The sequence below is a fragment of the Eucalyptus grandis genome, chromosome 1, assembly GCF_016545825.1.
Source record: "Eucalyptus grandis isolate ANBG69807.140 chromosome 1, ASM1654582v1, whole genome shotgun sequence".
NCBI classification, from domain to species: Eukaryota; Viridiplantae; Streptophyta; class Magnoliopsida; order Myrtales; family Myrtaceae; genus Eucalyptus; species Eucalyptus grandis.
In genome coordinates, this window is record NC_052612.1 from 49,905,260 (window position 1) to 49,931,041 (window position 25,782).

At 41.0% G+C, this 25,782-nt stretch overlaps 2 protein-coding genes across 2 annotated transcripts; both read left to right on the forward strand.

The window, feature by feature from the left end:
• Positions 1 to 4,043: 4,043 nt before the first annotated feature.
• LOC104449135 (dehydration-responsive element-binding protein 1B) lies at positions 4,044 to 4,909 on the forward strand. Its single transcript, XM_010063172.3, has one exon. It carries the CDS (start codon positions 4,114 to 4,116, stop codon positions 4,786 to 4,788), a length of 675 nt encoding a protein of 224 aa, XP_010061474.1. The 5' UTR covers positions 4,044 to 4,113; the 3' UTR covers positions 4,789 to 4,909.
• A 19,716-nt stretch (positions 4,910 to 24,625) lies between these two features.
• Positions 24,626 to 25,406, forward strand: LOC120285989 (dehydration-responsive element-binding protein 1D-like). The gene has a single exon (XM_010063160.3). It carries the CDS (start codon positions 24,744 to 24,746, stop codon positions 25,404 to 25,406), a length of 663 nt encoding a protein of 220 aa, XP_010061462.2. The 5' UTR covers positions 24,626 to 24,743.
• Positions 25,407 to 25,782: the final 376 nt, after the last annotated feature.

The following is a 25,782-nucleotide window of genomic DNA, read 5'->3' on the forward strand; positions in this document are numbered from 1 at the left end:
CCATTTCTCAATATCACTTGTAGTTTTTGCTGTTAGGGACGACTTTAACGCCGTATTTAGAAGTTTCTTAATAGAGTGCAAATGAAAGGTAAATGGTACGAAAACAGATATTTTCATAAGCCATTCTTTTTTCTTTTTTCTTTTTTATTTTTGGTAAAGAATTCATAAGCCATTCTTTTGGTGTGCCATTCGACAAAAAGCATATCGATGAAGCACAGCTCTTCTGATGTTGGGCCGCCGATAAGAGAGGATAGGAAAGTGAAACAAAGCACAAAAGTAGGCCACGTTCACGGTAACATCGGCCGTTTGCATATAATCAATAAAGAAATCATGAATTTAAGAGAAGTGGTTTTCAAACATACCCAATTGATCTTCGAATGTATCATGAACATGGAAAAAGTGTGCCAATGTAATTTGTACGGGATCTTTAGGTTCATGTCCTTTTTGCTCTCGGCTAAATTCTAGAGGAGGAGCCTAGCAAATGTGTCTGGGCCCAATAAGAGGGTTAATAGAACGATCTCGTTTCGTCGATGCTTCGCAATGAGCTCATAAATAAAGAAAAGTGACGGAACCCATAGACATAAACAAGACGCAATTCCATATGAATGTATTAATATTGAATTGGTTTCATTATTTGCGGGAAAGAACTCATGTTCTTGTTTTGAGGACTGCACCGACAATGACCACATGTTTCCTTCAGCACATGAACTCTTTCCGAGTCACTCAAGAATAATCAAAAGGTGGCAGGGCAAGCAACCACGCAGCACGAAGCAGGATTGGTTATAATGTCTTGCCTACCAGACTTGACCCATCGTCAAACTGACCATGAGACTATCTATGCAGGAGACCAACCTTGGCCTAGGCAAGAAAAATATGGTAATGGCAAGCTTAGATGCCGTGGGTCTAAGTTCAATATGAATTACAACATAGAACCCGTGGTAGTGGCAGACTTCATCAGTCTAATGAGGTGTGATTGAGAAAAAAATATGGTATTTCAATAATCTGTGAGTTGGTTATCACATATGAGTGTACTTTGGATCCCACACAAGCACAATTATTTATAATTTTAAACTTTCAATGTGATTCGTGACAAAGAGAGAAGAAGGAAGTTATAGAGAACGTTATTTACCATAATCGAATTAGCTGCTGCCTATAGTTAATAAAGATACTACCCTAGTCATAATGATCTTCAAATGTAATCACGTATCATGTACCATTGTATAAGGAAAAAGTATGCCTATGTAATTCATATGGGTTGTTTAGGTTAGGTCCTCTTTGCTCTGGCCTAATTATGAAGGAGGAGTCTAGCAAATGTGTACTGGCACATTAAGAGGGTTAATAGAACCACTGCATTCCAGTGCAAAATTGATCTCGATGCCAATTTAAGGACAAATCTAGACCAAATCCTAATTTAAATCGGATATCATTTTTAGCTAGATAAATTCTATCCTAGCATGCAATCTATTTGTAAAAGATTCTAAATCTTTATTCGATTGATTTAAAAAGATTATCTAGGATCAATTTAAACATACAATCCTATCTAATATGCAATGCTATCTATTAAAATTTACTTTTATCAAGATTTTGACCTAATTTGAATATTTGCTTTCAAATTTGGACTCGACGGATTTTGGCTTGGGATCGATGATGCTTCACGGTGGTGCTCAACGGTGTGGCTGGCTCACAAGGGGCAATACCCAGTCGCTCACGACGGTGGCTTGGCAGAGAGGTGGAGCAAAGACGCTGGACTTGAAGATGTAGGCATCGGGACCTAAGTAACCAAGCTCGATGGAAGCAGCCAAAGCTCGTCAAAGTGACTAGGTATTGCAATACAAATAGATGAGTAAAGACTTGTGCGAAAGGAAGTCGAGGGGACCCAAGAGTTCTCAGCCAATTTCACTTGGTTTTGTCTTCTTGTGAATATGAAAGCTGACAGAGAAGCAAAAAGGTGATGGACTACTCTTATCTCTTTCTCCTTTGAACTTCTCTACCATTTGTAACTATTTTGACCCCGCTTGACTCCTCGTGCGCGAATCGGACAAGCTGCGGTGCAACGGAGAGAGCTAGACAGCCAGCCTGAGGAGCGTTGGGACGAGCTGGACGGTCGCTGATTTGGAATCTCGGATGGCATTCGTGATCTTGCGAAAGGCCGTTGGCTTGTGGATTGATCAGTTGGAGGCTAGGCAGATAGGAGCACATGCTACGGAATCCCCAGAGAAAATTGCACGTAGAAAACGACGAGCAGCTGCTTGTGGATGTCAAGGCTCCGGAAAGAATGATGAAAAACTTTTTTTAACCTTTCCTGAACGAGAAAATTATGGCTATGACACGTGTCCAAAATGGGGCTCAAATGTCGGGGAAAATTTTTCTCTCCCTTGGACAATCTCTCTCCCAACTCTCTCTCTCTCTCTCTCTCTCTCTCTCTCTTTGCCGCCCCCTCTCTTTTCCACCAAGCCCTCGTCCAATTTACAAACCACTGCATTCAACCGACGAACTTCGTGATAGTGGAGGCAACCTTTCAAGGCGGAGGCGGAGGCTATGCAGTGGTTTGTCGGACAAGGGCATGGTCATGACTCGGAGGGAGGGAGAGAGGACACAATCGGGAGGGGCAGTGATTTGGCAATGGTGAAGCCAAAGGGGCAGCGCGGTGGCTCGTCGGGTGGATGAGGGCTCAGTGGTTCATCAGAAGGAGAGAGAGGGGGGTAGAGTCGAGAGAGAGAGAGAGAGGAGAGATGAGAGAGAAGAGTGCCCGCTCAATTCAAAATAGTCTGATATTTACACCCCATTTTAAACAAGTATTGCAATCTCAGGACCCTTTCTATTTGTTGCACCGGCACTTTTTATACGGCCCATATTTTTCTCTTCTTGGACACTCTTTCTTTTCTCACTATGGTGCATGTGTCGTGTATTCAATATGTGTGGCTTTCGTATTTTCAATTGGGAAGCCGCATGCTTCCTATTAGGCTCCAACGTTTTCCAAAATACCTAACTTCCAAATTTTGATATTCAACTTAGGCATTTCTTCTAATTAAATATTTATAAAATAATATGAATAATTTTCCAAGTATTTTATTTAATAATTTGATAATCAATTATTCCAACTTTCTCTACGATACAAATTTTGGGCAACGGATATTTTATGGGTTTGGCCAAATTTACATGCTCAAATGGGCTTATTCCAACATATTAATTAAGTTTAAACCTTCCATATAAATCCATTTGCTGCTAATCCAATGCAAATGCAACTACCAAATAAAAGATCATAAAACTATATGCATTTTAACTAATATATTTCTATAGGTATTGGGGTGGATCCCAAATTTTCAATAAAATAAACAATTAATTGGGTCGCCAAAATTTATATGTGAACAACCGTCCCTCTTCGAAAATGAGCTCGTAGAAATTGCATTAAAAAAAAATGATGTCTAAATTTTGACTAAGTACATGGATGATACTTTTGTTGGGAATATGAGTCCCATTTTTTTTTCTTTTTGTATGTAATGTGAGGCTACTGCCAATGTATGACACGAAAGGACATGATTTTTCCACGAATGAAATGAGTCTAATCATTCGATAGCATCTCGCGGTGTCCAATATTCCGTGGTGGCAGGGTGTTTCCCAAAATCTTAGAATGATGGGCCCTTCAATGGCCGACCTCTGACCCTTTGACCTCGACAGCTCTCCCTTCCTCTCCCCCACGTCTTCCCTTCTTTCCCTTCGCTCCGATGAAAATAGAAAGTCCCCCGCGCCTTCTTCACACCGTCGTCAAAACCTCAAAAAAGGAATTTGCAGCCCCCCACCACCCTCCCTAACCCCACCCCAAATCCAATCCACTTGCCACGTCACGGCCCCACATGCACACGTGTCGCACGGTGAATTGCTAGCCACTTGGCACGACCTCACTCGCTCCACAGCTGGGTTCACACTTCAAGTCCCAGTCACTCCTGAGAACGTGTCTGTTTCCTCCCTAATCCCGTGTCCCCACTTCATATATATATAACACAACACCCCCATATCAATAAACACTTACTTCGCCTCACCAGTCACCACACTCATTATCCGCTCCATTCCAACTCAACAGCTATCGCAGTATCCCTGTGCAGACGTCCTCCCATGAACTCTTCCTCTTATATCTCCCACCCCAACTCCTTTAGCTTCGACTTCGCTGAGCCGCCTCTCTCGTTGCTGCTCTCCCACGACCGGAGCGCAGCGCCCGGGAACTTCTCTAGGGAGGAGGTGCGCCTCGCGTCCGACCACCCAAATAAGCCCGCCGGCAGGAAGAAGTTCCGGGAGACACGCCGCCCCGTGTACCGTGGGGTGCGGCTGCGCGACTCGGGAAAGTGGGTCTGCGAGGTCCGCAAGCCCAGAAAGAAGTCGAGGATCTGGCTCGGCACCTTCCCCACCGCAGACATGGCGGCGAGGGCGCACGACGTGGCGGCGCTCGCGCTGAGGGGCCAGTCAGCCTGCCTCAACTTCGCAGACTCCACGTGGCGGCTGCCCGTGCTGGCGTCACCCAACACCAAGGACATACAGAAGGCAGCAGCCAAGGCCGCGGAGGCATTCCAGCTGGTGGAATCCGAGGATGTGATGTCGGGGAACGAGAAGAAGTTGCATTCGGAAGAGGGAGTGTTGTACGACGAGGAGGACATCTTCGGGATGCCGGGGTTGCTCGCCAATATGGCGGAGGGGATGCTCTTGTCTCCACCAGAATGCGGCGGAGATATATATGCCGGAGAGGACGATGGGAACTTGGATGCATACGCGCCATTATGGAGCTATTCCATCTGAACATTTCTCAATTTCACTTTAAGTGTTTTGTCGTTAGGGACGACTTCGATGCCCTACTTAATAAGTGTTTTAATGCGGACAAAAGTTGAAGGGTATGAGCGCAGATATTTTCGGAAGCCATTTTTGTGGTGTGCCATTAGATAAAAAGCTGTGTTAACTGTAACATCGGGCGTTTGCATATAGTTAATAAAAAAAAAACTACCCGAGTCATCATGAATTTGAGAGAAGTGGCTTTCAGACTTATCCAATTTATCTTCGAATGTATCATGTCTATGGCAAAGGTGCGCCAACGAAATTCGTATGGATTCTTTAAGTTCAAGCCCTTTTGCTCGCGGCTAAATTCTAGAGGAGCCCAGCAAATGTGTCCAGACCGTTAAGAAGGTTACTAAACGATCACGTTCGGTCGATGCTTCGCAAATAGCTCATGGATAAATGAAAATGACAGAATGCATAGACATAGACAAGACGCAGTCCTATATGAATGTATTAATCTTGAAGACATGATAATGATCCATATTGAAATTGATTTTTTTTTTTTCGTGCTCAAGAGAACTCACATTGTCTTCGGCCGCTCCATGTTCTAAGGACTGCACCGAACAAGACCTTGGGTTTCCTTCGGCCCATGAACTTTCTTCAAGTCACTCTGGAATGATTAAAAGATGGCAAGGCAAGCGACCATACAGACTAACGTGCAGGCATGAAGCAGGATTGGTAATGACAAGACACATGCTAGAAAAGATAATTGACAATAATAGCAGCTAGGAGATACTCTCTTGAAATGGCAAGGAGAAGCATCATCAACAGAGAGGGACATCGGGTTGGTTCTTTGGGCAGGAAAGGAAATGTATAAACCAAAGAACACGAAATGATCAATACATCTCATTCTGAGTTCTCGATATGATTAGGTTTGCTCTCTAGTTTTGAATATATTTCAAACTTGATTCACTCGGATTGTTAGTCATCCTAATCTCATCGGCTGTCAGGGCCAACCACAACCCAAAGAGATACCTGCTTTGATCACGCAAACCTTAGAAATGATAGTTGCCGGCTTCTTCTTCTAGGAATAGGGGCATCTTCCCTACTCATGACTCTATCTATTAAACATACGAGGCAAAAGAAACAAAAAATACAATGACTGATTGCTATAAGCTGGCAATGAGTCTTCTTGGGGTTATTGGTGTTCACCTAAAGCAGCAACGGTTATCACAATGAATAATAAGTCAAGGATCCAACATTTTAACACAAGCCGGGATCTGTAAATTCTAAAAATGTTGAATCATTCATTTGATAATCATCCACAATTCACCTGATGTTTCTACAACAAAGGTCGTCTCTAGCTGAACTTAAGGGAGATCAGTTTCTTTACTTTCACATAACTTCACAGTCTCAAAATACTTTTCATACGAAACTTTTCTGACCAACTTGACACTCAAGGCTTGACCAACTAAGAAGTTTTCTTAGCAAAAGTTATGACTACGTAAGGATACTGCTGATCTTATAGGAATCGATCAAAGAGGGAAAAAAAAGGCAGATGCTCCCCCTGTGGAAAATAAGCATTTTACGTACAGCAAAGCATATATACCATCGGATAAGAGGGAAATCCAACGAAACAATTGGGTAGAGCAATCCACATAACCGACACAATCTGCTTTCTGACTAGTGCATGCATCTTTCGACAAAATCTACTTCACCTTCTTTAGGAGAGTTGTTGTCCTCAACTCAGCATCATCTCTATGAAGCTCCTTCAGAGGTAAGAAAGTAGAATTGTGGGGCGTGCCATAGAGCATGCGCATCCACAAAACCCATATAAGGAGGAAAGTCATATATCTCCAATAGCATGGCCAAACCTCCACCCACCCCTACTACTCACAACTTTCGACGTGAAGGATGTCGAGTAACACCTGCCCAAATTGTCCATATAAGATGTTGAGCAATACGTGTGACCAGATAGACCGTTAAAATATGCTTCGAGTTAAAGCTTATGAACGAAACCTGATTTAAGATAAATTGTATATATTTGAACCTTCAAAACGGTATGCCATAGAAATCCTATTTCCTATTCGGCAAGAGTCCAATTTGGATAGGTGAGTTGTTTGCCGGAAAAAAAAAATTTTAAAGAAAGAAAGAAAGAAAAAATGTTAATCCTACTTGGACTTGGATTGACCGAATTTGAATTTCTGAACATGGATTTCCAATTCCTTGTTGACTTCAGTTATCTGATGTAGTTTCCCTTTCTATGGCTATTTATATATTTATTATGGAGTCTTCACGCGCAGCGCTATTGTTGATGAAGAGTAGAGAGTAGTTTCGTGCCGTGCATATCAAGAGAAATGAAGAAGCACCATTATTCAAGCGAGTGCTTGGCATTTGTTTTGTTCGTGCAATTACACTAATAAGTTTTTAGTGTTGAAGTCGATTAAATTCTTATTGGTAAGAATTTGTATATAATTGATTTGAGAGATTGAGAGATTATTTTTATTATTATTTTTTTTTTGTTACCCGGGAACCGCCGTACAGCCGGCAGCCAATGACGTAAACCCAGAGCGGTGCTAGTGCATGACCCACCACCACAACACCGAACTTAAGACCACTAGCGACCACGCCTGGGATTCAAACTCCTCCCATTTCGTGGGAGGGAGGGAGCTTGAGCCAACGCAGCCAATACATAGGCTGGTAGAGATTGAGAGATTATTTAATAACGAATAGAGGGACTAAACACTGCTTGAGTTTAGGGAATAATTGGGGCTTGCAAAACACTGAGAGTGCTTGAGTGACTCGAGTATATTTGTAATCTCCATTGTATTACTTAATCTATAGTAGAATTCGTTGTGTTGGGAGTGCGTAGAAGAAGTTTGATACATTTCACTTGGAATGTTTGCCAAGAAGGAGCTCAAGTCCAAGCCTCGTTAATATATCAAATTGAATCCACATTCACTCAAAAAACTTAAGCTAGTGAGTTATGAGTCAATTAAAATATATTAACTGCTTAACACCTGTTGACACCTAAATTTTGGCAATTTAGTTTATTTATTTATTGCATAGGAAATTAAGGGTTAATTTTATTAATTGCATAACATATAGATTTAGGTTGTATTTATTTTGTTATTTGAGTTTTTGCATTTTAATGGACCGGTGGCGGATGAGTTCGAATTAGATGGATCGTGCCCACGACGAGGTTGGCCCAAGCCGCGTTTTTAAATAATTAAAAATTATCTCGTGGGAATATAATATTTTAAAATTTTCCGAGATATGAATCTTTTTTTAGATAGGGCAGATGGTTAAAAAATATTGCGATTTGGCCTTGAAAGATTTGGATTTAGAAAAAAATCTCATCTTAATCTTGAATCCTTATCAAGTATGGGATGAATTTTATGAAAAAATATTGCGATATTGTAATTTATCTTTGCGAGATTTGGATTTCGAGAAAATATTTATCATAATCTTAAATTTTTATCAATAGTGATCGGTTGGTGAAAATATATCGCGGATGTAGATTTGAAGGGAAATCAAAGGCTTATCTCTTACCCCTATAAAAGCAACCGTGTACGAGGACATGAGGAGGAGCTTCTTTGGAAAAAATTCAGAAATAAGTGAAGAGAAAGGTCAAGAGAGGTTTTGGCTTTTGCGAGAAAAAGAAAAGAAAAAGGAAAAGTCAGAACGTGAGAGAGAGAGAAAGAGAGGGGAGAAAGGTGAAAAGGGCAAAAAGGTGATTTGACCCCTACTATTCATCATCTTCCTCAAGTCCGCTGCCCCTCCTCTGCAACTTCCATCCGCAGGGCTTCCACAGCCGTGCGTCCGCACCGCCACTGGTTCGCTCGCCTCGCCGACGCCACGCCGCTGCGCCGTCCCCGCTCGCCCGTGCCGGCATCCGAGCCCCGACGTCCGTCAGCTGCACGCCGCTCCGTCTGCAACCTCTCGCTGACCTTCACCGCGAGCCCCGGTGCCTGAAGCTCGAGCCGCCCCGACGCCCTGCAGCGCCTCCACCGGCCGTGCCTGCATCGCTCAGCCGCATTAATCACCGCCGGACCCCCTCGGCCTCCGTCCCCGCACTTGCTCGGAACCTGATCTGCCGCTCCGGTCCACCAAAGCTCTGCAGACCGGGCTCGAGCCAAATCTGCCCATCACCGCCCGTCGCTCCACCCGCGGCGACGCGACACCAGCAATCGCCGATCGCCTCCTCGCGACGACCCGAACCTTCCGCCCAGACGCAGCAACGCTGCCCCGCCTTCAGCGGTGATCTGCTCCAGCCCGTCCGTCCGATGCCCCTGCAGCGCCTCCACCCGTGACGCCTCTGTTCCGTCCGACGAAGCTGTTGCTGTGCTGCTCCGAGGTCCCCGACGACAGAAGGCCCGAACCCAGCTCGACGCTTCCCCTGCCGACGCCGCTCCTGCCCTGCTCTGTCACTCGCCCGTGATTGCCCAGCAGCTGCTCCGCCTCCGATCAGTGACCACCTGTCCTTGGAGACCTACGAGCAAGCTGTGCTCAAGAAGGCAGAAAAAGAAAACAGAAAAAGAGGAAAAAAATCAGATTAGGTAGTTTTTCTTTTATTATTTTTATTATTATTTCTTTAATATGCTGTTTTAGTAGAATTGTTCCTAAATATGTGATTGAGATCCAATATGAAATAGTCCTCAAGCTGTGGATTGACAGTCCGATTTTCGCGCCCAAATCCGACTCGCAATCCTTATAAAAATCGACAATCCAATCTCAAGCCCGAGATTTGATTCGCGATTTAAAATTAAATTGGTCTACCCGATCTCATGCGCGAGATACGGTTCGCCAATTTTGGATATCAATATTATCTTTTATGTGATTTGTTATTGTCAAGTTGGTTGAGTCAAATCTTATTTTCATAAAAATAAAAAAATCAAAAAAAATCTTAATTAGGATTAGGTTTGTTGTCATCTTGCATATTTAGGATTGCAATCTTATTATGAATTTTTAAATAAAAAAATCAAAAAAAAAGAAAGTGCATTCATTTAGGTTGTTAGTTTTTGAATTGCATGTTAATTATGTGTTAGCTTTAATTTCAAAATTAATTAAAAAAACCATAAAAAATCATTGTGCATATTAGATTAGAATTGCATGCTTCATTTTAACTTTAGATCATCTTTTTTAAGATAAATGGCATTTTAGATTTAGATAATGTCTTAGTTTAAATTAGGATTTAATATGACTTAATCCCTAGTTTAAATTAGATAGAATCTTAATTTAGCTAGATCATTTGAAATTTCATAAAATTTGTCTTAGGATAAATTAGTTGCAATTTCTAGAATAGATTGCATTTTTTTTTTTTTTAATAAAAATGTCACATGCATATGTCATGTAGAATTAGGGCATTCTTTGCACGTCATTGCATGCTAAGATTGCATATTATAGATTTAGATAATTTCTCCTAAATAGATTGCATGCTTATTAGGAAAATAAAAATCATGTGCACGTCATATAGAATTAGTTTCATACAATGCACGTCATTTAGTGATTTTGTTAGGTGCATTTAATTAGAAATTGCCCGTCATTAGAATTAAGTCGTTAGATTAATTTAGATTGCATACTTAAATGTTGCATTTCTTTAATTTCGAATCTCATAAAAAAAATACAAAAAATGTTATTTAGAATAAATCATCTCATGCTTAGAATAGATTACATGTTTGGTTATGTCATATTGCTTAGGTCATATAGCTAAGTCATTTTGCTATGTCATATCATTTCATGTTAAATTAGTGGCATGCATTGCATAAAGCATGATTCTCATTAATTAAGTGAAAACAAAACAAAAATTGCGTGTTAATTAGAAACCATATCTAGGGTTGTTGATGTGGATTTTAATTTAACATTGCAGATGCTTACGTTGCTTTGAGGTAAGTTCTGCATCATTTATTCATTTCCTTTATTAAGTGTTAAATTGGTGGTTTGCGTACCTGCATGGTCACCTCACATGTTAAGATAGTTTAAAATCAATTCAAGCTGCCTGCAGAAAACATTTTTGAAATTAAAAGAATGGTACCGAAAGGGCATTAAAGAACTCTAGTGTAACCAAGTCCCCGTACCCATAATCTCTGGTTCGTAGAAGTGAAGTAAATCTCCCATTACTTTACTTGGGTTTCTAATCGACCCACCAAAAATAGATTAGTGGCGACTCCTAATTGAAAATTAATTGCATGTTAAAACTTGAACCTAAAGTCGCGAATTGGTATGGGCTTGGGAGAGCCCGAGTTAAGTTTAGGCTTAACAATCCATTAGCCAAACCCTAGGTGGTCCACACTCGAAAAACTGGTCGCGACAGCTTGGCGACTCCGCTGGGGACTTGAGTTAAAACTCTTAGTGGACTTAGGCCAATTTTTCTTTTCTTTTTGAAAAATGTTTTTGTTTGGCAGCGAGGATCCTGTGTACGTCCCTAACGTTTAAGGTGTTAAATGTTTTTGCAGATTTGGAGGTATAAGGCGAAGTGATTGCTAACCCTTGCCTTGCAGGATGGAATTAGGGATGTATGGTTTATTTCATTTTTTTTGAAGTGTTGTTTGATTTAAATTGATGTGCATGCTTTGCATAAATCACTACACTTTGCACACACAACCTGCTGCCGGACCTGGGCCGCACAGGATCATTTAGGATGGTGTTGAGATGGATACCACTCCGACCGCATGCTTGCGGTACGAGTCGCCCATCTCAATCCCGAAGTTTCTTTCATGGTGTCAAGAGTACCCACCTCGGTCCGCATGCTCGCGACCCGGGTCGGCTCTTTGACCAAGCCGGAGTCATGAGGACCCGACATAGTCCACAAGCCCGTGGCTAGTCCGATCATCCTTGTGGCTCCACTTTGATAAGCCTTATAGAGTAGAAATCGAGCCACTTATCATGCGCATGTCTATGTGATTGCCATTGATTTTCCTTGGTGAAGTAAGTCTTCTATCCCTATACTATGCAATTTACTTTTGGTCCGTCCATGACAATCTAGGTTAGTCGTTTGATGTAATTCATTTGTCAATTGAAAATGAAATGAGAAATGCTAGCAGCCAAAAAAACTTTTGAGAATTTGATTTCAATTCATGTTTAGGAAATTTGGTCTTGTTAGGGTGTCTATCTTTATTTTCCTAGTCCATTTTTAGGAAATGCCCTTATTGTAAGAACTTTTCATGAATAATGAAAAAAATGGAAAAATCGATTAGATCATTGTCATGGATTGACTTTCTAATTACACTTCATGCTTACATGTTCCCGTTTATTTGAATTAGGTGAATATGGAACGATCCCACTCACCCATCTGTTCATGATTGAGAGCTAAAATGACAAATAAAAGAAGAGCTTATCTCGTCAAGCAAAAGTGCTGCGATTTATCTTTAGTGAGAAATTGCAACTCCAAAAGAGAGCCAAGAAGACCTTTTGAATTTTCTCATTATCCTGAGGTAGTCGAATTTGATGCCATCATGAAGAGGGTAGCGACACATCTAGAGGGAAGAATATCTGACTTGAAGAGTTCATATCACAAGATCAAGGAGGGTGAAGAATTCAAGTACACATGATTCATGGTCCTAAGTAGTTTGATTTCCTCATTTAATTAGGGGCATGCACCTTCCCTTGCATGGGAATTCTTATTGCTTTTTAAGGATTGATTTCAATTTCTTCCGTGCTTGAGCATCACATTCCAATAAATGTAATTCGATTGATGAATATCAATGAAATTACAAGTTTTGTTTTGAGGACATGACGGGGTACGCCAAACTAGTCCAATGACGATATCCAACAATAAAAAGAAAATATCATCCAAGGAGAATTCTGAGGACTGGGCTTCTTCATGCTTCCTCATCCAAAAAAGAATTTTAAGAAGATCATTTTTCAAGCCATTTCCAAAAAGCATGCATTAGGTTACCCTTGTTTGTTTTTCTAACTCATTTACTTCATGTCTCAGAGCATAACAGAGAGGCGTTTGAAAATAATTCGTCAATTTCCAATGATAGTGGGCCCATTGATTTGGGAACATACATCCGAGAGGAAAAATAGACGTGAGGGCAAATGATCATTTCCTAACTGATCTTGATGACATCTCCCAAGAGTGAAGAAAATCATCTTGATTCCAAAGTGTGATATGTGGCACATCTCATAACAATTTGTGTGAGATGTCATTCTCGGAGGCCAAATGAAGTTTCTCATTTCCATGAGAAAATAATGGAACAAATCAAAAGAGGATAATCTGTCTTGGATGAAATGGATACATTGTGTTCATGAATATAATTAATTCTGGAATTGACACTATTCTTTTCCTTGCAGATGACGAATTAGGGGGAACTACATATTCTAGTAGTGACATAATTGAGACAGAATCTCGATCCGAGCCAAAATGGTTGTGCAATTTGAATTTATTTTAATGTTGCATAGTATCCTATTCATGCACGTTGTTTTGTGCAGGGGAAAAGCAAGATTTCATCAAATCAAAGATCGGATTTTCATCATCGATTGATCAATTTGTATGTTTATTCCTTTCGATAGAGGCAATCTAGGGACATCCATTGCCGAGGCAATCCCTTCATGGGACAATTCCTTGAATGAATGCTTGAAATCATGTTTGAGTGTAGTAAATTGTTTGTTTTGAGGTCACAAACGCTTTTTATGCTTAAAGTTGCTAAACTCTTTTGAAAAGAAAATTTTCATGTTGATTTAGCTCACCAATTTCATGTGGAGATTTGTCAAGATAGACAATTTAATGGAGTGACATCAATGCTTAAGAATGCTGAATGAGACGTGTCAGTATAATGAAAGGCAAGTCTTATCCTATACACAGTCCCCTACTTATACATTTGTGAGATGAGTGTAGGAAGTTCCATATCTACAAGGTAAATAGTTCTCTCGCAAAAGGTACGATGACTGAAATGATGAGGGGCAGTTCATTTCTTCATCCCAAACACAACAGGTGATCCATTGCTTAACCACTTTGAGCCTTATACACTTGTGAAGATTTTTTTCAAATTACCCCTGTCAAGAATCACCCCACATCGGGGCAACTAAGAGATCAAATGGCATCATGAGGTGAGAAAATGAATTGAAATTTTCTTGCTCTCACTTGCATCAATCTTCAAGTCATGCTATTACATTGAATTCATGTGTTAATTTAAGTGCCTTAGGATGATGAAGAGCATTTCTTTCTTTATCCCATACACTTATATCATTTGCATAGCCCATTTGAGCCTGCAATTTTATTTCTTTAAACCCAGTTGGTGATCATCCCCACACCGGGGCAAGGCAAAAGCTAGATGAGGACCTTTGAAAGTTCAAGTGCCATTCAAAGTGTAATTGCTTGACACTTGCATTGTGCGCAAGAATTGAATTCAAAATAGAACTAAGGGGCATGAAAAAGCAGTGTGCCTAGTAAAAGCAAGGCCAATGCCCATGAAAAAGTGAAGAAAAAATGAACAAGAACTAGGGGCATGAAAAAGCGGTGTGCCTAGTAAAAGTAAGGCCAATGCCCATAAATGAAAAAAAAAGAGTCAAGATAGATGACTGTCAATTGCTAGAATTAAATCCCAATGGAGTAATACTCAAAGAGCTCAAATGTTGAGTTTTTACAATCAATGGGGCATTTCATGAAGACAATCCCTGATGGTGAACAAGAAAACTGGTGGCAATGCCAAGATGATCACCAACTTTCACCCTTTACACACATTTTGAGCATGATGATCCTTTCATTTCTCAACCCATGAACCTAACCTATGTTACGCCCTTACAAAGTCTCTTCAGATTAGGGCACTTGAATTAACATAGGAGTTCACATGTTTTATGCATCGCTCGAAAAAGTGCGAGCAAGATTATTTCTTTCTCATTTTGCAGGGTTCTTGACTTGTAAACCCGGGAGATGATTAAAGAGTCGTTCTTTCAATAGCCTTGACTCAAAGAGTCCCTTTGTTAAGCCGTTGACCGAGCCCTCATTATGGTCCCTATTAAAGACCTCTCAGATTGGTAAGGTTGTACCGCTTGCAGAAAACTCGGACCCTTGTTGGTATGATGATAGTGAGATGGAGCGATTCTCATAAAATAGCCTCTAAATGAGAGTGAGTGAAAGTCCTTTCTAATTGAAGGTCCCTCATTTGGTATTCTTAAGAAATTCATGTCATGAGTGAAGATTGTCTTGAATGATAATTCTCTCCAATGGAAATTTGGGTGATGCAATGGTTATTATACATGAACCCCGATTGAGTTGATGAAAACCTCACTGAATTTTGAAATGTGCATTCTAGAGTAGCTTAGATTGTCTATCTCTTTGATGAATGCATATCAATTTTTGCTCTAAGTCATGTCTGACAGGTAATTCAAGTTCCTTTCAGAAATGTTTCATGATATTAGAAGATGAGAAACCTCCATCGAGGTGAAAGACCTCCACAAGATATCTAAATATCCCCAAGAATCAGAGATATCATCAGGTAAGTATATCTCTACCATACTCTAAAATACTTGTCATTGTGCAGGTATTCTCTCTCAAGTACATCGACACTTGACTTGGTCAAGTTGTCCTTTATATTGACCTGGCGTGCCAGTAGCCTGCAGTCATTTTCATTGACTCGGCGTGCTTTTGTAGCCCGATGTCTCTTTCTTGACCCGGGCGTGCTTTCGTAGCCCGTGAGTCCCTCTTTATCGACCCGGCGTGCTTCAAGAGTCCGGTGTCCTTTATATTGACTGGGCGTGCTTTCGTAGCCTGCAGTCCCTCTTTATCGACTCGGCGTGCTTTTGTAGCCCGATGTCCCTTTATATTGACCTGGCGTGCTGTCATAGCCTAGAGTCCCTTTTGAAAACACCGACACTCGACTGAGTTGTCCCCCAAATATTTTCCTCCAGATTCAATCTGATTAAGGCGACCAAGAACGGTTCGGGTCCCGGTCGCTGACCTCTATTTGCAAGGTCGGGCGACCGAAGAATGGTTCGGGTCCTAGCCAAGCAAAACCTCGCCTAGGTGACCGTAAAATAGAACGGGTCCTAGACAAAACCTATTTCCCTATTCAGCGACCGTAGAATGGTACGGGTCCCGGGAAGGTAAATCCCCGTTTAGGCGACCGTAGAATGGTACGAGTCCTAGACACAACCAAACACCGTCATACTAGGCGACCGTAGAATGGTACGGGTCCTGGGAAAGCGCTTCCTTACAAAAATTTATGCCGTACGGGCGACCGTAGAATGGTACGGGTCCCGGGAAAGCATTTCCTTACAAAACATTTCGCTTGGGCGACCGTAGAATGGTACGGGTCCCGGGAAAGCAGTTCCTTATAAAGCATTTCTGCCGTATTGGGCGACCGTAGAATGGTACGGGTCCTGAGAAAGCAGCTCATTTCTGCCATACTGGGCGACCGTAGAATGGTACGAGTCCTGGGAAAGCAAAGATCTCCACAAAGTCATGTTACTATTCTAGGCGACCGTAGAATGGTACGAGTCCTGGACATGTAACACCAACTATCTTGAATCACTCTACCCTCCTCGAAGGTAAGTTATTTCAGGTAGGTTCTTTTATCATATGCATTAGTATTTCCATGCATCATATAAATTGCATTAAAAAATGGAATTCATTTTCCGAAAAAATCATCCATTGCATACACATAACCAAAATTTAGGTCTCAAATTATCTTTGAAGGCAACCTCTTCGAGCTCACCTTCAAAGAGGGGCATGTGTTGACACCTAAATTTTGGCAATTTAGTTTATTTATTTATTGCATAGGAAATTAAGGGTTAATTTTATTAATTGCATAACATATAGATTTAGGTTGTATTTATTTTGTTATTTGAGTTTTTGCATTTTAATGGACCGGTGGCGGATGAGTTCGAATTAGATGGATCAAAGCCCACGAAGCGAGCGAGCAGTTGGCCCAAGCCCGCGTTTTTAAATAATTAAAAATTATCTCGTGGGAATATAATATTTTAAAATTTTCCGAGATATGAATCTTTTTTTAGATAGGGCAGATGGTTAAAAAATATTGCGATTTGGCCTTGAAAGATTTGGATTTAGAAAAAAATCTCATCTTAATCTTGAATCCTTATCGGTATGGGATGAATTTTATGAAAAATATTGCGATATTGTAATTTATCTTTGCGAGATTTGGATTTCGAGAAAATATTTATCATAATCTTAAATTTTTATCAATAGTGATCGGTTGGTGAAAATATATCGCGGATGTAGATTTGAAGGGGAAATCAAAGGCTTATCTCTTACCCCTATAAAAGCAACCGTGTACGAGGACATGAGGAGGAGCTTCTTTGGAAAAAATTCAGAAATAAGTGAAGAGAAAGGTCAAGAGAGGTTTTGGCTTTTTGAGAAAAAGAAAAGAAAAAGGAAAAGTCAGAACGTGAGAGAGAGAAAGAGAGGGGAGAAAGGTGAAAAGGGCAAAAAGGTGATTTGACCCCTACTATTCATCATCTTCCTCAAGTCCGCTGCCCCTCCTCTGCAACTTCCATCCGCAGGGCTTCCACAGCCGTGCGTCCGCACCGCCACTGGTTCGCTCGCCTCGCCGACGCCACGCCGCTGCGCCGTCCCCGCTCGCCCGTGCCGGCATCCGAGCCCCGACGTCCGTCAGCTGCACGCCGCTCCGTCTGCAACCTCTCGCTGACCTTCACCGCGAGCCCCGGTGCCTGAAGCTCGAGCCGCCCCGACGCCCTGCAGCGCCTCCACCGGCCGTGCCTGCATCGCTCAGCCGCATTAATCACCGCCGGACCCCCTCGGCCTCCGTCCCCGCACTTGCTCGGAACCTGATCTGCCGCTCCGGTCCACCAAAGCTCTGCAGACCGGGCTCGAGCCAAATCTGCCCATCACCGCCCGTCGCTCCACCCGCGGCGACGCGACACCAGCAATCGCCGATCGCCTCCTCGCGACGACCCGAACCTTCCGCCCAGACGCAGCAACGCGCCCCGCCTTCAGCGGTGATCTGCTCCAGCCCGTCCGTCCGATGCCCCTGCAGCGCCTCCACCCGTGACGCCTCTGTTCCGTCCGACGAAGCTGTTGCTGTGCTGCTCCGAGGTCCCCGACGACAGAAGGCCCGAACCCAGCTCGACGCTTCCCTGCCGACGCCGCTCCTGCCCTGCTCTGTCACTCGCCCGTGATTGCCCAGCAGCTGCTCCGCCTCCGATCAGTGACCACCTGTCCTTGGAGACCTACGAGCAAGCTGTGCTCGAGAAGGCAGAAAAAGAAAACAGAAAAAGAGGAAAAAATCAGATTAGGTAGTTTTTCTTTTATTATTTTTATTATTATTTCTTTAATATGCTGTTTTAGTAGAATTGTTCCTAAATATGTGATTGAGATCCAATATGAAATAGTCCTCAAGCTAGGGATTGACAGTCCGATTTTCGCGCCCGAAATCCGACTCGCAATCCCTTATAAAATCGACAATCCAATCTCAAGCCCGAGATTTGATTCATGATTTAAAATTAAAATTGGTCTACCCGATCTCATGCGCGAGATACGGTTCGCCAATTTTTGGATATCAATATTATCTTTTATGTGATTTGTTATTGTCAAGTTGGTTGAGTCAAATCTTATTTTCATAAAAATAAAAAAATCAAAAAAATCTTAATTAGATTAGGTTTGTTGTCATCTTGCATATTTAGGATTGCAATCTTATTATGAATTTTTAAATAAAAAAATCAAAAAAAAAAAAGAAAGTGCATTCATTTAGGTTGTTAGTTTTTGAATTGCATGTTAATTATGTGTTAGCTTTAATTTCAAAATTAATTAAAAAAACCATAAAAAATCATTGTGCATATTAGATTAGAATTGCATGCTTCATTTTAACTTTAGATCATCTTTTTTAAGATAAATGGCATTTTAGATTTAGATAATGTCTTAGTTTAAATTAGATTTAATATGACTTAATCCCTAGTTTAAATTAGATAGAATCTTAATTTAGCTAGATCATTTGAAATTTCATAAAATTTGTCTTAGGATAAATTAGTTGCAATTTCTAGAATAGATTGCATTTTTTTTTTTTTAATAAAAAATGTCACATGCATATGTCATGTAGAATTAGGGCATTCTTTGCACGTCATTGCATGCTAAGATTGCATATTATAGATTTAGATAATTTCTCCTAAATAGATTGCATGCTTATTAGGAAAATAAAAATCATGTGCACGTCATATAGAATTAGTTTCATACAATGCACGTCATTTAGTGATTTTGTTAGGTGCATTTAATTAGAAATTGCCCGTCATTAGAATTAAGTCGTTAGATTAATTTAGATTGCATATTTAAATGTTGCATTTCTTTAATTTCGAATCTCATAAAAAAAATACAAAAATGTTATTTAGAATAAATCATCTCATGCTTAGAATAGATTACATGTTTGGTTATGTCATATTGCTTAGGTCATATAGCTAAGTCATTTTGCTATGTCATATCATTTCATGTTAAATTAGTGGCATGCATTGCATAAAGCATGATTCTCATTAATTAAGTGAAAACAAAACAAAAATTGCGTGTTAATTAGAAACCATATCTAGGGTTGTTGATGTGGATTTTAATTTAACATTGCAGATGCTTACGTTGCTTTGAGGTAAGTTCCGCATCATTTATTCATTTCCTTTATTAAGTGTTAAATTGGTGGTTTGCGCACTGCATGGTCACCTCACATGTTAAGATAGTTTAAAATCAATTCAAGCTGCCTGCAGAAAACATTTTTGAAATTAAAAGAATGGTACCGAAAGGGCATTAAAGAACTCTAGTGTAACCAAGTCCCCTACCCATAATCTCCGGTTCGTAGAAGTGAAGTAAATCTCCCATTACTTTACTTGGGTTTCTAATCGACCCACCAAAAATAGATTAGTGGCGACTCCTAATTGAAAATTAATTGCATGTTAAAACTTGAACCTAAAGTCGCGAATTGGTATGGGCTTGGGAGAGCCCGAGTTAAGTTTAGGCTTAACAATCCATTAGCCAAACCCTAGGTGGTCCACACTCGAAAAACTGGTCGCGACAACACCATATCAATTTTTCAATGTGAGACTTCTTTAACACAATTCACACGTGCATCCTAATAATCTCCCCCTTGCGTGTGAGCTCCAATGTTAGATTTGCTCCCCCATAATTCAATTTTATTTTTGGCCCAACTTCATCCTTATGGGCTCGCTTTGCTACACCACAACACCCTGCCTGCCTAGAAATTGTAACCATTGACTCTAATACCATTTGTCGGGAGCTTGCAACAGAAGTTCAATGCCTTTCACTTGGAGAGATCGTCAAAAGGAGCCTAAGTCCAAGCCCTTTAATATATTCAGTTGGACCCACATTTACTCAAATGCTTAAGCCAGTGAGTTATGAGCCAATTATAATATATTGATTGTTCAACACCACACCAATTCTTAGATATGGGACTTCTCTAACACAATTCACGCATGCATCCTAACACGTTGTTGTTCGCCTCATGGACATAGGTTATTATGATTAAACCACGTAAATCTGATGTACAATTTACTTTCTTGTTCTTTCTACTTTATTATTTGATCGCTTATTTTCAACAACACGGACTATCATGTTACGACCTACAAAATCATCAATGACCGTTAGACTATCTATGCTAGTGACCATCCTTGGTTCGGGCAAGCAATGTTGTTTATATGGTTTCCTGGGTCTAAGTTCAATATGAGTTACAACCTAGAACCCTAGGCAATGGCGGGCTTCACCAGTCTAATGAGTAGGTGTGACTAAGAAAATTATGGTATTTTAATAATATGTGAGTTGGTTATCACATATGAATGTACTTTGGACCCCACACAAGCATGCTTATTCATAATACCCAATCTTTAATGTGATTTGTGACAAATAGAGGAAAAACTCATAGAGAAAGTTATTTACCATAATCCAATCAGCCGTTGCATACAGTTAATAAAGAGATTGCCCAAGTCATCATTATATTCGAATGTAGTCATAGATCATGTATAATGTATAAGGCAAACTATGCCCATATAATTCGTATGGATGGGTTGTTCAGATTTAGGTCCTTTTTGCTCTAAGCTAAATTCTAAAGGAGGAGTCCATCAAATGCATACAAGCCCATTAAGAGGGTTAATAGAACAACCTCGTTCCATGCAAAATTGATCTCGATAGTTCGCATTGAGTGCATTGATAAAGGAAAGTGACTGAATCCATTGACATAGATAAGACGCCGTCCCATATAAATGCTTTAATCTAGAAGACATCATGATTATCCATATTGAAATTGGCTTTACCATTTAAGGGAGAGAACTCATATTCTCTTTGTCGCAACCTTCCTAAAGCCGATCAAACCACCTAAGAGTTGGTTAATAGATTATTAAGCATAAATTTAATTCGAACTCTCCCAAGCCCATACAAATTCATAACTTAGGTTTAAATTTAACATGCATATGATTTTCAATTACGAGTCGTCACAAATCTATTTTTTGTTGGGTCAATTAGAACTCCAAGTAACAAGAGAATTAGTTCACTCTTACGAACTAGATATTGTGGGAACGGAGACTTGATCACGCCAAATTTCTTTAACGTCATTTCGGTACTCATTCTCTTTTATTTCAGAAAAAATATTTTGCAGGCAATTTGCATTGATTTTAATTTACTCCTTAACATGTGAGGTGATCAGGTGAGTATGCGACTATTATTTAACTTTGATTATCAAAGCGTTAAATAAATTGTGAGTAAAGAGAAGAATTACTTATCTCGAAGCAACAAAGGCATATATAGCATTAGCTAGATGTGCCATCGCGAAAAATAAAAAGGGCCTAGGATTGTGACACTTGTCCAAAGTGCACAGAGAAGACAATGAGCAACTGCTTGCGGATGTAGAGGCTCAAGAAAGAATGATGAAGAAATTTTTTTTCAAACCTTTTCCGGATGAGAAAATATTGGCTACACAAAGTGTGCCATCGCAACAAATAAGAAAAGCCATGAGGTTGCGACATGTGTCCAAAGAGGGACCCCAATGTCTGGGAAAAGATTTCTCTCCCTTGCTCTCTCTCTCTTCACCGCCTCTCTCTCCAAGCACTTATCAGACCAACGAACCTCTGCAGCTTAGTGACAAACTTTGCGGCAACGAAGGTAACCTTTCAAGGCGGAGGTGGAGGCAGGGGCCACAAGGTGATTTGTTGGACAAGGGCTTAGTTGTGGCTTGAAGGGAAAGAGAGGGCACAACTGAGAGGGCGTAGAGATTTGGGGATGGCAGAGTTAGAGGGGTGGCAAGGTGGCTCTTCAGTTGAACGAGGGCTTGGTAGTTCGTCGGAGGGAGAGAGAGGGGGCAAAGTTCAAAGTGTCGAGCAAATAGAGAAAGTCAAGCAAAGAGAGAGATAAAGTGTGCAAGATGAGTTAGAGCCGAAGTCGGAGGAGTGGTGTAGTTGTTCATCGATTGGAGGGCTCAATTGGGGGGGGGGTGGGGGAGGGGAGAGTATGTAGGGAGAGAAGAGAGAGTGTGTGTGAAGGGAGAGAGAGAGAGAGAAGTGCCCACTCAATTAAAAATAGTTTGACATTTGGGCCTCACTTTGAGTAATCATAAGGCTTTAAAGGGATAAAGATAGGAAAAGACACGTGTAGCAACCTCAGCGTCCTTTTTATTTGTCGCACTAGCACATATTATGCAACCAATATTTTCTCTTCTTGGACACTCTCTCTTTCGTTTCTCATTGTGGAGAACATGTGTGCTAAAAATTATGAGACTGTATTCAATATGTGTGGCCTTTGTATTTTCGACTGTGAAGCCCATGCCTTCCTTTTAGGCTCCACCCTAGGGTTTTTCAAAAATATTTTGCTTCCAAATTATAATATTCAACTTAGGCAATTTTATGATTATTTCCTCTAATTGAATATTTGTAAAGTAATATTAATTACCTTCAAAGTATCTTATTTAATAATTTGATATTTCAATTATTCCAACTTGTTCTATGATGCAAATTTTGACCACATAGATATTCTTTGGGTTGGCCAAAATTACTTATTCAAATGGGTTTGGTCCAATTTATTAAGTGAGTTTAGAACTTTCCATCTAAGTCCATTAATTGGATCGCCAAAATTTAAGTGTAAAGAAGTATCTCTCTTTGAAGGTGAGTTCGCAAAAGTTGTATTCAAATACAAAATGATGCCTAAATTTTGACCATGCACATGCAATGGATATATATTTATCCGGATTATGAGTCCCATTTTTTGTGCATAATGTGATGCTAATGCAAATGTACGATGCAATATAAGAAAATGTATTTGTAGTTATTATGAGCTTTTTTTTTCATGGATTTTCCATGTGTACACTTAAAATTATACATATATATATATATATATATGTATGTATGTATGTATGTATGTATGTATGTATGTATGTATGTATGTATGTATGTATGTATGTATGTATGTATGTATGTATGTATGTATGTACGTATTCCATTTAATCAAATAAACTATATATGATAGTTTATGATTAACGTTCGAACTCAAAAATTATAGATCTGAAATAGTAATATCACATTCGTGATTTATGTACCTATTGAATTCTACACCACCATCTTAAGTTTTTAAGTAAACGAATCAAATACTATTAAACTTAAGCTTGCATAGCTCTAAGATTTGAATTACTCAAAACTTGACTTAGACTGGACAAGGATTATGTCTTCGGTTTGGGTAACTGAGCAAAGTGAGCTCAAGTAGCTCATGAGTTTCTTGGCTTGTTTGTGTTGCCCTCATTCGACACTCATTGAATTATGTGAGATAAAATATGTTCAATTGTAATTTTAGAATTTTAAACCTTAACAAAGCTAGATTGACACAAAATATTTTAGGATGCATGCATGATTTGTACTAGAGAAGCCTAACGTAGAGAATTTGTGTGATGTTGAGTAGTTAATATGTCATAATTAGCTCATAACTCATTAGCTTAAGTTTTTAAGTAAAGATAGATCCAACAAGATATGTTAAAAGACTTGGATTGAAGCTCTCTCTCGACGATCTCCCCATACGAAAGGTATCGAGATTCTCGCAACGCATTCCAAACAAACGATATTAGAGCCAATAAGTGAATATCTCAAGAAAGAAATCTCATGATTGACAATTGCTAAATATTTCAAGAAAGAAATCTCTAGATCGACGCTTGTTTGGTGAGAGAAGAGACCATGAGTAATTTGGTGTTTTAAATAAAAGGGTGTTGGTTGATTGGATATGTTAAGACAGATCTTTTGGATTTGACTCTTCTTAAGTTAAAACGTATTGGGTGGCTGTGTGCTCCCAATAAAATAAATTGTAAGTTTAGTAAAAAGAAAAGAAAATAGACCAAGAAAACCCGGGCACTAACAAGAAGATCGAAAAGGAATTCGCGCAAGAAAGGACATATGCTTTTTCACAGACGAAATTAGGGCAGGGGGTGTTTCCAAAACAGGGATCGAAGATATTTCGGATGAAAACTAGTGAATCGCGCGAGCCGAAAACTGATGGGCCCTTCGACGGCGACCTTTTGTCCCTTCCACCTTCTTTCCTTCGCTCCGATAAAAACGGAAAGTCCCCGCGCCTTCTTTACTCCGTCAAAACCCCCGCAAAGGAATTTGCAGCGCCACCACACTCCCAAGCCCACAACCCAAGAGCCCAAACCCAATCCACTTGCCACGTCGCGTCCCCACCTGCACACGTGTCGCACGCTGAATCGCACTCAACTTGGCACCACCCTCCCTCGCTCCCTCGCTCCACAGCTGGGCTTCACACTTCAAGTCCCTCTCACTCAGACTCGGCGTCTTCCCCGTAGGGAGAAACTCTTATTGAGTACGAGTCTGTTTCCTCTTTTGAATCCCGTGTCCCCGCTACATATATTATGTATATATACCCCAACACCCCTCACTCCCAATTCCACTCAACACCCTTATCACTCAGTAAACACTCCTCACTTCTCCAGCCAGCTTCTGTCTCTTATAAACACTAGCCCCACCACATTCATCATCCACTTCACTCCCACCCAACAGCTATCGCACTATCCCACTGCAGACGTCCTCCCATGAACCCTTTCTCTTCTCATTCCCATCCCGACTCCTGCTGCTTCGACTTTGCCGAGCCGCCATCTGACGGAAGGAGTGCCACGGCACTTGGGAACTTCTCCGACAAGGAGGTACTCCTCGCTTCCCACCACCCGAAGAAGCGCGCTGGAAGGAAGAAGTTCCGGAGACCCGCCACCCTGTGTACCGGGGGGGTGCGGCTGCGTGACTCTGGCAAGTGGGTCTGCGAGGTCCGCGAGCCCAGAAAGAAGTCGAGGATCTGGCTCGGCACCTTCCCTACTGTGGAGATGGCAGCGAGGGCGCACGACGTGGCGGCGCTCGCGCTGAGGGGCCGGTCTGCCTGCCTCAACTTCGCAGACTCCGCATGGCGGCTGCCCGTGCCGGCGTCAGCGGACACCAAGGAAATACAGAAGGCAGCGGCCAGGGCTGCGGAGGCATTCCAGCCGGTGGAATCCGAGGACGTGATGTCGGGGGACGAGAAGAAGTTGCGTTCGGAAGAGGGAGTGTTGTACGACGAGGAGGACATCTTCGGGACGCCGGGCTTGCTCGCCGATATGGCGGAGGGGATGCTCTTGTCTCCACCAAAATGGGGCGGAGATATATATGGTGGAGAGGACGAGGGAAATTTGGACGCATACACGTCATTATGGAGCTATTCCATCTGACCATTTCTCAATATCACTTGTAGTTTTTGCTGTTAGGGACGACTTTAACGCCGTATTTAGAAGTTTCTTAATAGAGTGCAAATGAAAGGTAAATGGTACGAAAACAGATATTTTCATAAGCCATTCTTTTTTCTTTTTTCTTTTTTATTTTTGGTAAAGAATTCATAAGCCATTCTTTTGGTGTGCCATTCGACAAAAAGCATATCGATGAAGCACAGCTCTTCTGATGTTGGGCCGCCGATAAGAGAGGATAGGAAAGTGAAACAAAGCACAAAAGTAGGCCACGTTCACGGTAACATCGGCCGTTTGCATATAATCAATAAAGAAATCATGAATTTAAGAGAAGTGGTTTTCAAACATACCCAATTGATCTTCG

What these genes read in the sequence shown, in the direction of transcription:
- LOC104449135 (XM_010063172.3), top strand. Translation starts at nt 4,114, where the DNA reads ATGAACTCTTCCTCTTATATCTCCCACCCCAACTCCTTTAGCTTCGAC.
- LOC120285989 (XM_010063160.3), top strand. Translation starts at nt 24,744, where the DNA reads ATGAACCCTTTCTCTTCTCATTCCCATCCCGACTCCTGCTGCTTCGAC.